At 41.2% G+C, this 13,779-nt stretch overlaps 1 protein-coding gene across 1 annotated transcript in view; it reads right to left on the minus strand.

The window, feature by feature from the left end:
- The window catches only part of itgbl1 (integrin, beta-like 1), a 47,657-nt gene that overhangs the window by 23,802 nt on the left and 10,076 nt on the right, over positions 1-13,779 (minus strand). The window contains exons 3-5 of the mRNA XM_089002240.1: positions 3,834-3,980; positions 2,922-3,044; positions 2,589-2,729 (exon numbers count right to left, since the gene is read on the minus strand). Coding sequence (XP_088858366.1) covers positions 2,589-2,729; positions 2,922-3,044; positions 3,834-3,980 — 411 coding nt within the window. The remainder of the gene's footprint in view (positions 1-2,588; positions 2,730-2,921; positions 3,045-3,833; positions 3,981-13,779) is intronic.

Below are 13,779 nucleotides of genomic sequence, written 5' to 3' on the forward strand. Positions count from 1 at the left end.
ACGACTGATTAGCACGGAGGGCTCAGAGTTTAGAGCAGACATGGGCAAACTACGGTTAGGCTTTTTAATCCGGCCCGCCGAACTTGCCCAAATTATAGTACAAACAGTGTCTAAAACTCATGACAAAAAGTTAGCAAATAACAGGGCAGATAACTGAAAAGTTGCCTGCCCCATTTTTCACAACTTGAAGCACAATGAGACAACTAATCACATTAAAAAAACATTGTAACAAAGTATAAAGTTTTTTTTAAATCAAGAATGCACCTACTAAAAATGCTACCTTGCTTTATTTACGGTAAATGTGCATGGCTTTAGATTTTGCTGCAGTAGTCGATTGTCATTGCGGTGCACAATGCAACGTTTGCATTGCTTCCTACGAGCCACTAAGCCCCTTTCATAAGTCTCACGTACACTTTACAGTCACGGTTTAATGTAAATTTACGTTTTGTAGCGTCACATATGTTGTGAGCTTCTTTTGAATCTTTCATCTGGGCTGAGGTTCTGTGCATCTATTTTGGAAAATGACATGCAATTGCACGACTTTATAACGCTTGCGAAAGTCCGGAAGAAAGAAGCAGGCTTCTGATTGGCTGCCGTGCCGAGTATGCAAATTTAAACTGCAGGTAGTCTATGTTTTTTGTGCTCGGCGACTGTACACGTGTATTGTTTGCGCGTGAAGGCAAGGGCGTCAGTGAGGAGTTAGTTGAGCGCGCGGTCAGGACAAACCATCTATGATTTGGCGGAATTTAACACAAGTAGGTATTATTGAGCTTGAATATTTCGTTGTGTAATAATATATTTTGAATGTTGAAAGTGATTCCATTTTTCAATAAATGTTGATTTCTTTAACTTTGCCCCTTCGATGGAAACTTATTAAAAACAGACGCAATCTTGATAAATCACAGTGCATATGTTATTTTAATCTATTTCCATTTCCTCCTCCAAGTTTCTGCGAAATAGTATGTAAACACCATATTCCTTGAGACAAATTTATTAACTGATCAGCGATATTTTTCACATTTGAAAGACAGTTAATAAATTGGGTTGTAGTGTTCTTACTGTGCTATGAGGTTTGTACATACTACATTTAAAGGACAACCGGCACCATTTTTTGTTTTTGTTTCCAACTGACATCAGAAAAACGTTTTATAGCATCTAAAATACCCAAATCAGGCAGGCTGATATTTTTAGTTAAATGAAAAACACCAATAAAAATGACTTCAAAATGAATCCGGAAATGGTCAGTTTCAGAAGGTCCCACCCCCTGTTCGTGACGTCACGCCAAGACGTCTTGCCTTTGATCGAGAATCAAAACAATGGCTTCAGATTCGGAGAAGATGTTTTCTTGTTACTCATCCAGTTATGAATATGATTCAAATAGTTCTGAAGAGGAAAGCATAAATGTTTGCAATTGATTCCAGGAGTCCTCCCATATAAATTCGAGCCGTCAATGACAGCAATGTAGCACCCAGAAAATGCAGAAGATTGCGCCCAAGCTCCGTTGGAAATGGGCTGATTTGTCAGCTGGGAATTTGTGTCAGCGAATATCAAATAGTTGTCTTGGTGCAACACACAACGATTCACCATGGCGTTATTTATGTGTTTTCCTTCTAATTTCACCATCAACACAGATCAACACGAAGTTTTCAGACCAAACAAAGTACCCAAAATGCATTGTATGTCGCTTTCTCGGTCAGGGGCGGTCCAAACGTGACGTCACATGGTGATCGTCATCAACTCGAAAACAAGACTTCATGAATATTCAGCGCAAGTCTTAAAACGTAAACTATAGCTATATGCTGTGGAATCTTTGTAAAATACGCTCAGTCGAAGTCATTTGAAGTGATTTTATAAATTATGGACATAACTTGTTCAGAGTATTTCCGGCCCAAACACTCCCTCCAAATGCTCCTGGCCCGGCCCCTCTGTTAAATTTTAGAACCCAATGCGGCCCGCGAGTCAAAAAGTTTGCCCACCCCTGGTTTAGAGGTACAGGGTTGGATTCCAGCTACAGCCTTTTGGGTTTGCAAGTTCTCGCCGTGCCTGTGTGGGTTTTTTTTCCCAGTGCTCCGGTCTCCCACAAGTCAAAAAATATGCATGGCTGGTTAATAGAACACTCAAAATTGTCCTTTGGTGTGATTGTGAGCGCGGATGGTTGTTTGTCTATATATGCCATGTGAGTGGCTAGCAACCAGTTCAGGGTGTACCTCCTGCCCGATTGCAGCTGGGGATATGCATATCAGAAAAAAGCATGGATGGATAGTTTCCTGATATATCCTTAGGTTGCATGGCAGCTAGACCAATTTCTCTGACCTTTTTGTTGTCATTGTATATAAAGGGTTTTTTGGAGTGGTAGGGTTCTGGGGATTGTCAACCTGACATGTTCATTTCAAGATAAGTGCGAACATTTTATTATTATATTTTTAATTCATTGCTATTTGTTACCACATCTAGTGCCTGTTACAATGCAAAAATCTAGTAATATTTATGTTTAAAATATAACATAATTACAAATGTTTTTATTTATTTTATTTATTTATTTGATTTTCAAAACTGTTTCCAGGTGCCTTCAAAGTGCGTGAACAGACCTCGGTTGCTGCAGATTTTGCCGTCTGGAGATGAGCATCTGCGTTTGCTTTCCCATGGGCTGATGTCACATTGGAATTCACATTTGTCTCCATGCCAACCAGCAGCACAGTAACAGTTTCCACAGTAACACTGGCCATGACCTGAAAGCACAGTGCAACATGCGACAACCTGATGTGCGGGTTGTACACTAGACTACACAATGTCCATTCTTTTTAAGACACTTAAGATCTTGATCTTGACTTTTGATCTTCACATAACAACATTAGTGGAATACTGCAATGGTATGAATGTTACAATATTTGTGAAGATGGGAGCCTTGAGACACACTGTACCTCCACACACTTCACCAGTCTCCTCATCGAGACACTCGCTGTCATCACACTCGCAAAAGGGTCCCGTCACCAGGCCTTTGTGGTCCTCATTGTTGCACATGCAACTTCCACAGTGGCATGTCCCTTTCGTGAAAAATGTTAGTCAACATTAATTTTACAGAAAGAGTAAGGGGAAACATTCCAACAGCCATTTGAATGCATATGCACAATTAATTAACAGGTGCACTATTTTACAACACACTAGTGTCAACATAAAAACTATACATTTTCCATCCATTCAAAACTGTTCCAAAAAACATTTATTTTGTTTTTGTTGTTAATGCACAATTTGACTACATATACCAACACAGACTTTTCAGAGACACTACTCTAAATGTTCCTAAATTTGAACATTATCCACTAAATAATAATTTATCTTATTTCCTTCACATTCACTGTCACAAAATAATACATATTTTAAATCCCAAATGGCATTGTCAATTCCCACAATTTAGGGAATAAAGATACCTTTTGTCTTTAATCCCACTGAATTATTACCAGGAAGTTTGTTTTAAAAAAACAATCAATCCTTACAATAAAAAAATACAATTTAAAAATATATACAGTAAAGTCTCGTTATATCGATATTCAAGGGAGTCCGAAAAAATATCGACATAACCGGGACTATCGATATATCCGACCCTGTTTGCATGTAATTTTCTCCATGCGTGCATAGAAATAGTATCGATATAACCGGGACTATCGATATATCCGATATCGATATAACGAGACTTTACTGTATAAGAGAACCGATATTGCAATAACACTGAAATAAATATTTTGCATGTGAGTCGTTTGAAGATAAACATGGCCATTTATGATTTTGAGACTAAACATAGATGAATAATTGACTCCTTAAATGTATGAGTGTACCTCTGTTGGAGCATACCACCCCCTGTGGGTTTCTGCACTTCTCCCTGCTCTTTTTTCCGGAAAGATTACACTCCTCTTGAAATTGGCAGGCCTCTCCAAACCAGCCGTCGTCACACTCACATTTCCCGCAGTCACAGTAGCCATGATCTAAAGAGAAACACCAGATACTGCATGCTGTTCACCCTGAAATGCTGTGGTTAAAAATGGAGCGCAAAGCCCAGAATACATGGGGACTAGTGGGTGTTATTGTGATTTGCGAAAAGCCGTTGGTGTGTTTCCTTGTATTGCAAATTATTAGCATGTAAATGTTAACTCTGACATGTTATGACGGTCCTCGTGAACGAGGAAGTGGGCTTCTACTGAACAGATGAAAAATTACTCAATACTGCAACATTGGGTGTTTTTTTTTGCTTTGCTCTTACTTTGTTGAGATTTTACTTTTAATTAAGGATATTTTGGTTGCTTAGGCACTCACCACACAATGAAACCTTTGGTAGCATCTAGTGTGTCTATTTCTATTTTCAACATTGTTGTTTATGAACAAGAAAATATCAGACTGTATTAACACACGAACAGCCCTATGAGCTTTTGCCTTTATTAGAGAAACATATTTATGTTTGCTGCACGAATCAAACTAGAACTGCTCCGCATCAACCTAGAATGGCAGGTGTAGCCATCAGCTCTGTGGATTCCAAATGTCATTCTCCATGAAGAAGAAGGAAGCCTGATAACTATCAAATGGAAAAAGAAACAAAATTGGTGCAGCACAATTGTTTTCACTTTTTCAAGGCACATTCTAGTCATGATGGAACCAGCTTGCCCGCCACAGAATGCAAATAGTCTCGTCTGTCCTGCGTACATCACAAAATTGCTTTTCGTGAACCAAGAAAGAGTCTACCAACAGACAAACCTACTCACGTAGATCACACCATGATTATTTCACGTTTATGAAGTAAAATTCTAATGTATTTGTGATTAATTTCGGATTGAGCAGTACTCCTTTGTGATTTAAAATCACAAAGGAGCCGTTCCTACTGGCCAAGAATAAAATTGTACGGCCATGTGTCCATTCACACACAGCAAATAATAATAATAATAATAAATAGTCTGATAATTATGAAAATTACCGTAGTATAAGAACAACACTGTACAGTACTTTTTTTCTCTTTTCTATGAAAGAACTGTTGGAAAATGTCTGGTCTGAACATCCTACATTGTATTTTGCAAAACAAGAAAAGCCCTTCGAACTGATAAAGGCTGCTTTGCAATGGGCCATGAGATAAACCGGTTCTGTGGGTATCCTTCCTCTGGCCCATATCACCTGAGATCAGCTCAAATGTGAACAAGCAGTACAAACAATTATTGGATCATTAGAGAAACTCCTTATCTCTTTCCAATGATATGGTTAAGTCACATGGAGACATTCTTTCTCCACCCCAGTATGCAAATGACCGGATCCATCATTCATCATGATCCATAATATATCATACAATATTAATACTTAAATGCCTCATTGTTCAGCATCTCATTTTAATTAATTATATTTTGTTTCTGCCCCTGGAGTCAAATTGCAAATTAGTTCCATTCATCATTTCCCAATATCTTCTCATTCTGTAGGAGGCAGACAGTAGCCCACTAACAGACAAATAAACTTCAAAGTATCGGTCCACCAAGTTAGTGGATTTTTTTTCAGATCTTGAGGGTCAATCAACAAATTCCACTGCCCAAGAATATAAATACTGTAACAGTTTCAGTGATCTTTTCTAAATGTCCTACTGTCATTCCCCATTAACCAAAAAGTAGCCTTTTCACCCAATAAAAAAAATCAACAGTGTTTTCACCACTTTTATTGGATGAATTTTACTTCTTGTCACGCAAGTCACTATAAAATACCCTGTTCTATGTAGTAAAAACAGGAAAACAGTTCAGGGTCTGACATCAGACATTCATATAGGGCCACTGTGTGACAGTGTATGGCATGGCCACCCCAAGTTCACGGATGGAGGCCGAACAATAAACTCAACGTACAGTATTGTTGCTTCTTAAATAATTCACATTTCTGGTTTTATTTCTTGAAAAATTAACTCTACACAAATGATAATTTTATTAAAGATGTAAATAATGCAAAGCATATATGCCAAATATGAAATTGAGTTTTGAAACTTATTTCATGAATTTGTAGGTATCAGGGCACTTCTGTCAGGGTAACCACAACGTAGGTCATGTGGCCACCACCCCAAAAGGTGGACACTTCAGAAAGAATCTCCCAAGTCCAACCTGGTAGTGCAGTACGAATGCTGCTCGCTTTGCATTTGGCGACGAGGCACCCTGTATGTCACAAGCATCCTCCAGATTCATTCATCATGTAAATTTGGTGTCCTTCTCAAGGGCTGTCCATCAGTCATTAGCAGTCCTGTCGGCCATCTATCCTCATTATCACAGCGTACACCTTTGAGAATCTGACAATTGAAAGTAGCATTTCACTCTCAACAAGAAAATGTGCATTTATGCATGTAATCGCGAACACTTATAGAGTGGTAGTTATTCTTAAATCTCAACCTTAGACTTAAAGTTTGCCTAACTTAAAAGCTGCCTAAAGATTGAAATCAATGAGAAGGTTTCTTCAGCCGTCATCTGTACTTTTTTGAAGGTGTCGGACGTTGCGCCTCCTATCCAAGAGGCTTCGTCAGCGCGGACCACTCCTGTACGACTGAGAGCTTACACAGACGTAAAGATTGAAATGCTAAAATGTATACAATGGCTGAAGTTAAAAAAAATGTGTGTTAAACAATCAGCATTTTACCATATTTAGTGTAGTATTTTGGAAGTGTCAATGCCTTTCATCTGTTTTTAGTGAATCCTACCCAGGTCTGTCGTGTAATTTAATTACCAGTTTTAAGATGGGTATAAATCTTGAATGTGTCTAATGTATTTACAATGAATTAAAATAGATGATGAAACATATTCACAAACAGTCCTCAATGTCTTCTTACTGTTTTTGGTATTCCGGCTAAAATCTTCTATTTCCCGCATTGTAAAAGAATTAAATTGTCTCAAAAGCCAACAGTGTGGCATATAATCAAATGCGCCTTATGTATGATGATATGATGTGACAATCTCATTGAGCTGATTCCCTGTTAGTGTGCCTCTCCTATCTTGGGGTGATTATTAGCAGGAACCAATTGCCACCAAAAAGGGTTCTGCTCAAAACTAAATGATGTGCATTTGCCAATATACTTGAACAGACAAGTACTTTGTGAGCTCTAAACAGCCATTACAAAACCAAAATACAACCAATAGCTTAGTTAACTACTGATTAAATGCAGGAAGAAGGAGAAAAGCAAGCCTTCAAAGGATATGGATCCCATTTTCTTTCATTGAAGGTGCACATTATACTCCAATGTGCCTTCACGAGCGGAAAATATGGAGTCCACCCGATATCTAACTAACATAGCAACTGCTGGAAATCTTTCTTTGATAGAAGACTGTTTCACACCTGTTACAATTTTAGTACCTCGCCAAAACTAAATAACTTTAGCTTTTGAAAAACACTGTTGCAACAAACTGTTAAACTCAATAGGTGTAGTCTATCCTCCGATGTAAAAATAACTTATGTGAAATTGATGGTCCAGCCATTTTGGAGTATACTAGAATGTAGCTATTACAGTGGGACCTTGGCTTACGAACTTAAGTGGTTCCCAGACAGAGTGTGTAAGGCGAAAAGTGTGTATCCCAAAAATAATTTCCTATAGGAAACCATTAAAATGAGAATAATCTGTTCCCACGTCCCCATAAAACATAATTTTCTACTTTCTAATTTTCTAAGACTTAAAACTATGCAAAATATACCTCATTTTATGTATAATAAATGTCCTATAGTATTATCATTAAAGAAATAAACTGTACTGTACAATAAAGTCATTTTATTTACCTTTGTGATGGTCGTTAATGGCTTGATGGAATGGAGTGTCCGGTTTCCTCAACATTAAACACTTGATGAGGAACATGGGCTTCTTTCACCATCTTGAGGAATGATCCCTTGTAGGTGCTTTCTCTGTGATAATTGTATTTAGTTCTTCATCGATTATGAATCCGCTTCTTATCTAAGAGGCTTCGTCAGCGAACTATTTTTCTTGCTGGTAGTTTTGGCACTATATATATATATATATATATATATATATATATATATATATATATATATATATATATATATATATATATATATATATATATATATATATATATATCCCTACTGTCCAGACGTGGCGGTGCTGGACTCTGCTATAATAGGTCCCTGCTCTCAGGGGGAGCAGAGTACGATTCCCTGAGGCTACACTGATTATTTCTATTGTCCTGACTGATTACTTCTATTGTCCTGCCTGATTGCCCCATTTGCCCTGGTATCACCTCATCTGTGATGTGTCTATGGGTTGCACTCGTCCCGTGGTTCTGCTGGAGTGGCGTCACCGAATGTTTAATTACATCTATTCCCTCTCACACCCTAGCTTTCGGGTGTCAGTCAAGCTACTTGGGGCCAAGTTTGTCTGGCCCCAGGTTGTGAAAGCATGTCAGGAGGTGGCCAGCTGCATGTGTGGCATGTCAGTGCGCCAAAGTTCACAGGCACATGGGCAAACCTGGAAACGTTTCCGATTCCGGCCAGGGGATTTGATCCCGTCCATATTGATCTGGTCGGGATGCACGCATCTCCTCACTATGGTCGATCGGACCACTAGGTGGCCGGAAGCAGTCCCCCTGTCTTCCACGACCTTGGCAGTTACAGCCCGCGCTTTTCTTTCGTCACTTCGGACAGGGCCCCACAGTTTGTGTCCGAGCTCTGGTCGGCCATGGCGCAGCCCTTGAGTGGACAGGTACACTATATTATGGCCTACCATCCACAGGCTAACAGCATGTACGAATGTTTTCACAGTTCGCTTCAAGCTGCGCTACGGGCCGCGCTATCGGACGGTAACTAGATCGACCCTCGTCCGTGGGTCTTGCTCGCGGTTATTCGGCCCCTGAGGAAGACCTTAACGCCGCTCGGCTGAATTAGTGCTCGGTCAGTCACTTCATGTTCCTGGTAAATTCTGAGGCTTCGGGAGCACCTTCTCTCCCCTTTTTGCCAGGAGAGCCCCTGACGCCAGCCCCGGTTCCAAAGTGTTTGTACCATCTGCACTTCGGTCAGCCGGTTTGTCTTTGTGTGCCACGATGCCCACCGCTCTCACTTCCAGCCACCGTATGATGGCCCGTTTATAGTGCTTGTACATGCCGAAAAAAGTTTTGTGCTCGATATGGGTGGCCGTAGGGAGTGTGTTTCGTTAGACAGGCTCAAACCAGTTCATTTGGCTGTGTGATAGGATCTTTTGCCGGCCAGGTCCCACGTCGCTCACGAGACCTCCAGCCTCGCTTTGGCATCCCTGGCATTGAGTGCCGTTCCCCCACTTGGGTCTCACCTAGGTCGCCTGCCCGACTAAGTTTACCTGCGCCACTGAAAGAAGAACTGCGTAGTCGTTGTGGCAGGCTGGTGAAGCCCCCTGCAAAGTTTTCACCTTGATTTTCCTTCTGGGTTTTCTGGGAGGGGGGCTGGTGGCAGGCACTAGGACCATGCATCTCAACCAGCAGTTATACAGCAGGGGACATGTAATTACTGCAATTCCATGTTTTAGTCAAATCCACTTGTTAGCAGTTGGAATAAAGAGATGTCGACAGTCAGTTGTGTGTGCTCCTTCCTCAACTGCGAGACTATTGTTGTATGGTTCCTGTCCCCTAAATGCACAATCATCTTTTCATATAAAGTTGGCTGAAAGCTACTACAAGTTGCAGACTAAATGGTGTTTGTAGAGGATCGCACTTTGAAAAATGTAGCAAAAGTAATGGTGGAAAAATCATTTCACATCTGGCATCGCATTGCAAATTCAAAACCAGTTATGTAATTCTCGGACTGCATTAGGAGGTGTTTGATGTGTACTATTGCTCACACAATGCCCCTTGGTTAGGATCCTTGCTCACCTTTAGCAGTAATGTCTGTCATCTCAAGGGTGCTCCATCCAGAAAAAGAACAGAGGTTGCAAGAATGAGCATTGTTCTGCACCAGAGATCCATTTGGCTTATCTTCAGTTGCATCACTGCACCTCATCCAAGTATGAGGCTCGAGGTTATGTATTGATAGCTGTGGTTTAGGATGACAGTTTTTTTTTGTACTATTGGGTCGAGGGTCGAGGGTCAAGGGAAAAAAAGTATCCTGACATATACTCATGATCGAATTCAGCCGCTTCTTTCTATACACATTATGGGACATAAGGACATGGAGAGCTATTTGAGGGGCCCTATACTCCATATTACTATTTATATATCCCTAGCAGGCTATTGTATGAACGATCTGGTGGGGTGAGGTTCAATTTGGATCGTTCATACAATAGCCTGCTTAGGCAAAACAGGTTAGGCAACATTCGTAATGCTGATGAGGTGATACCGGTGGGAGTGGGGCAAATAGGCCAGTCGTTAGTCAGGAATGTAGGAACAATCACTGGGGCCACTGGGAGTGGTCCTCTGCTCCCCCCAACCTGAGAGTAGGGACCTATCATAGCTGTGTCCGGCGCCGCCATGTCTGGACATTAGGGATATATAAATAGGGCCGATACGACCAGTCAGACTTTAGTTCGCTGACGAAGCCTCTTGGATAGGAGGCGAAACGTCCGAAACCTTCAAATTTGTACAGATGACGGCTGAAGAAACCTTCTCATCGAGTAATACCCAAAGTGTGGTTTTACTAATCTACTGTACATGTCCTAAAGTGGTATGCAAAAGAATAATTGAATTAAATGTGTATCATATCACTTCGGTCGAAACTTTTTTTATAAATACAGTTCTGTAGATTTGGGTACAGTTCAGTTGTTTTCAGTCTTTGTTGTTCGCTGACGAAGCCTCTTGGATAGGAGGCGAAATGTCCGAAACCTTCAAATTTGTACAGATGACGGCTGAAGAAACCTTCTCATCGATATATATATATATATATATATATATATATATATATATATATATATATATATATATATATATATATATATATATATATATATATATATATATATATATAAAATATAAAATCCTCGTCTCACCCACCATGGGTGGTGTCTGTCCCCATTTCAGCTCGGGTCCTCTACCAGAGGCCAGGAAGCTTGAGGGTTCTGCGCAGTATCCGTGCTGTTCCCAGCACTGCGCTTTTCTGGACCGAGATATCCGATGTTGTTCCCGGGATCTGTTGCAACCACTCGTCGAGTTTGGGGGTCACTGCCCCAAGTGCTCCGACCACCACAGGCACGACTGTCACCTTTACCTTCCAGGCTCTCTCCAGCTCCTCTCTGAGCCCTTGGTATTTCTCGATTTTCTCATGTTCCTTCTTTCTGATGTTCCCATCACTCGGGACCGCTACATCCACGACAACGGCTTTCCTTTCCCCTTTATCTATGACCACGATATCTGGTTGGTTGGCCATTACCATCTTGTCAGTCTGTATCTGGAAGTCCCACAGGATTTTTGCTCGGTCATTCTCCACCACCTTGGGAGGTGTTTCCCATTTTGACCTTGGGGTTTCCAGTCCATACTCCGCACAGATGTTTCGGTAGACTATGCCAGCCACCTGGTTATGGCGCTCCATGTAGGCTTTCCCTGCCAGCATCTTACACCCTGCAGTTACGTGTTGGATTGTCTCAGGTGCCTCTTTGCACAACCTACACCTTGGGTCTTGTCTGGTGTGGTATATCCTTGCCTCTATGGCTCTGGTGTTCAGGGCCTGTTCTTGGGCAGCCAGGATGAGTGCCTCTGTGCTGTCCTTTAGGCCAGCCCTCTCTAGCCACTGATAGGACTTCTTGAGATCAGCCACTTCTGCTATGGTTCGGTGGTACATCCCGTGTAGGGGCTTTTCCTCCCATGATTGTCCCTCTTCCAGCACCTCATCCTCTGTTCCCCATTGACTGAGACATTCTCTGAGTACATCATCCGTTGGAGCCTTCTCTTTGATGTATTCATGGAGCTTGGATGTTTCATCCTGGACAGTGGCTCTCACACTCACTAGTCCCCGGCCTCCTTCCTTACGGCTTGTGTACAGTCTCAGGGTGCTGGACTTGGGATGGAACCCTCCGTGCATGGTGAGGAGTTTTCGGGTCTTAACTTCTGTGGTCTGAATCTCTTCCTTTGGCCACCTTATTATTCCTGCAGGGTATCTGATCACTGGCAGGGCATAGCTGTTTATTGCCCGGGTCTTGTTCTTGCCATTGAGCTGGCTTCTGAGGACTTGCCTCACCCGCTGGAGGTATTTGGTCGTAGCCGCTTTCCTTGTTGCTAATTCGAGGTTGCCATTGGCCTGTGGTATACCGAGGTACTTGTAGCTGTTTTCAATGTCTGCTATTGTTCCTTCAGTGAGTGAGACCCCTTCAGTGTGGACTACCTTGCCCCTCTTAGTCACCATCCGACTACATTTCTCCAGCCCGAATGACATTCCGATATCACTGCTGTAGATCCTGGTTGTGTGGATCAGGGAGTCTATGTCCCTTTCGCTCTTAGCATACAGCTTGATGTCATCCATGTAGAGGAGGTGACTGATCGTAGCTCCATTTCTGAGGCGGTATCCATAGCCTGTCTTGGCGATTATCTGGCTGATATATATATATATATATATATATATATACCTTGTATATATATATACCTTATATATATACCTTATATATATATATATATATATACACACACACACACACACACCAGAGGTAATTACTCTGCTCAACATGGAGTGGAAAAGACTTCACGTGGCTCTTCAGTGAGAAGGGAGGGGGAGGTGTTTGAGCCTGAACAGCACAAACTATTACAAAAAAGGTTGAAATATCTCCAATTACAAAGTTAGCAACAATTCTGAAGTTATCAACAAAAAATTGCAAGCAATTTCTGTCCAACTGACTTGGAAATAATAAACAGTAAAATTCTAAGAGAGATGTGAAGATGAAGAACAGGATGAGGGGGGAAAAATGAAAAGAATAAGACAATACATTTTTGCACATTTGGCGAGCAGATGTTGGTCATGGCCATCATAAAGTTGCTGTGCTTGTTATCATGAGAATTTTGTGGAATTTTTGACATAATAGTGATTTACTTAAGCAGAAACAATGTCACATCATGAAAGGATAACTTTTTCCAACTCAGTGATCTGCATAAAACCACTATCTGTGACAGTCATGACCTTAAACGTTTTTTTGCTGGGGGTTTTGTGGATGTTCCCACTTTGGTGGATGTCCACTTTAGTCCCTATGCACGCCTCTGATCCAATCCTTTTGATTACGTGAAACTAAAGCCATACTGTTTACATTTACTGTTTATTACCTGACATTTCTGCACTCCTCCTACCAATAAATTATGTCATGATATAATTTATAATATTTTTTTCAGGGAACAAACTGTTCACACAGTTTACTGTATGTGCAAGTCCGTCTGTACAATTTCTATGCTTCTTGTCTTCATTAGAGTATTTATCTTTTGAAATCCGTTAAAATGAACACACACTATAAATCCGACTGCGCAGTGAAAAGAAACATTCCCCAAGTTCCCATTCAAGAAAACCTTTTTTATGCATGCACGCGTGCGCACACACACGCACACGCACACGCACACACACACACACACACACACACACACACACACACACACACACACACACACACACACACACACACGCACACGCACACGCACACACACACACACACACACACACACACACACACACACACACACACACACACCTTCGAAGACCAAACACACAAATATACACACACACTTAAATGAATTAATTAAAAAAAACATATTAAATAAGATTATGCCCGTAGTTCCCCCGCCCCTGCGAACCCAGTGGCGGTCCGTGCATTTCACACCTAGGCCTTCAGTGAAGTCCTGCTTAGTCCGA

This window comes from Hippocampus bargibanti, linkage group LG08 (assembly GCF_051943395.1).
Source record: "Hippocampus bargibanti isolate YZ-2025 linkage group LG08, ASM5194339v1, whole genome shotgun sequence".
Lineage (NCBI taxonomy): Eukaryota > Metazoa > Chordata > Actinopteri > Syngnathiformes > Syngnathidae > Hippocampus > Hippocampus bargibanti.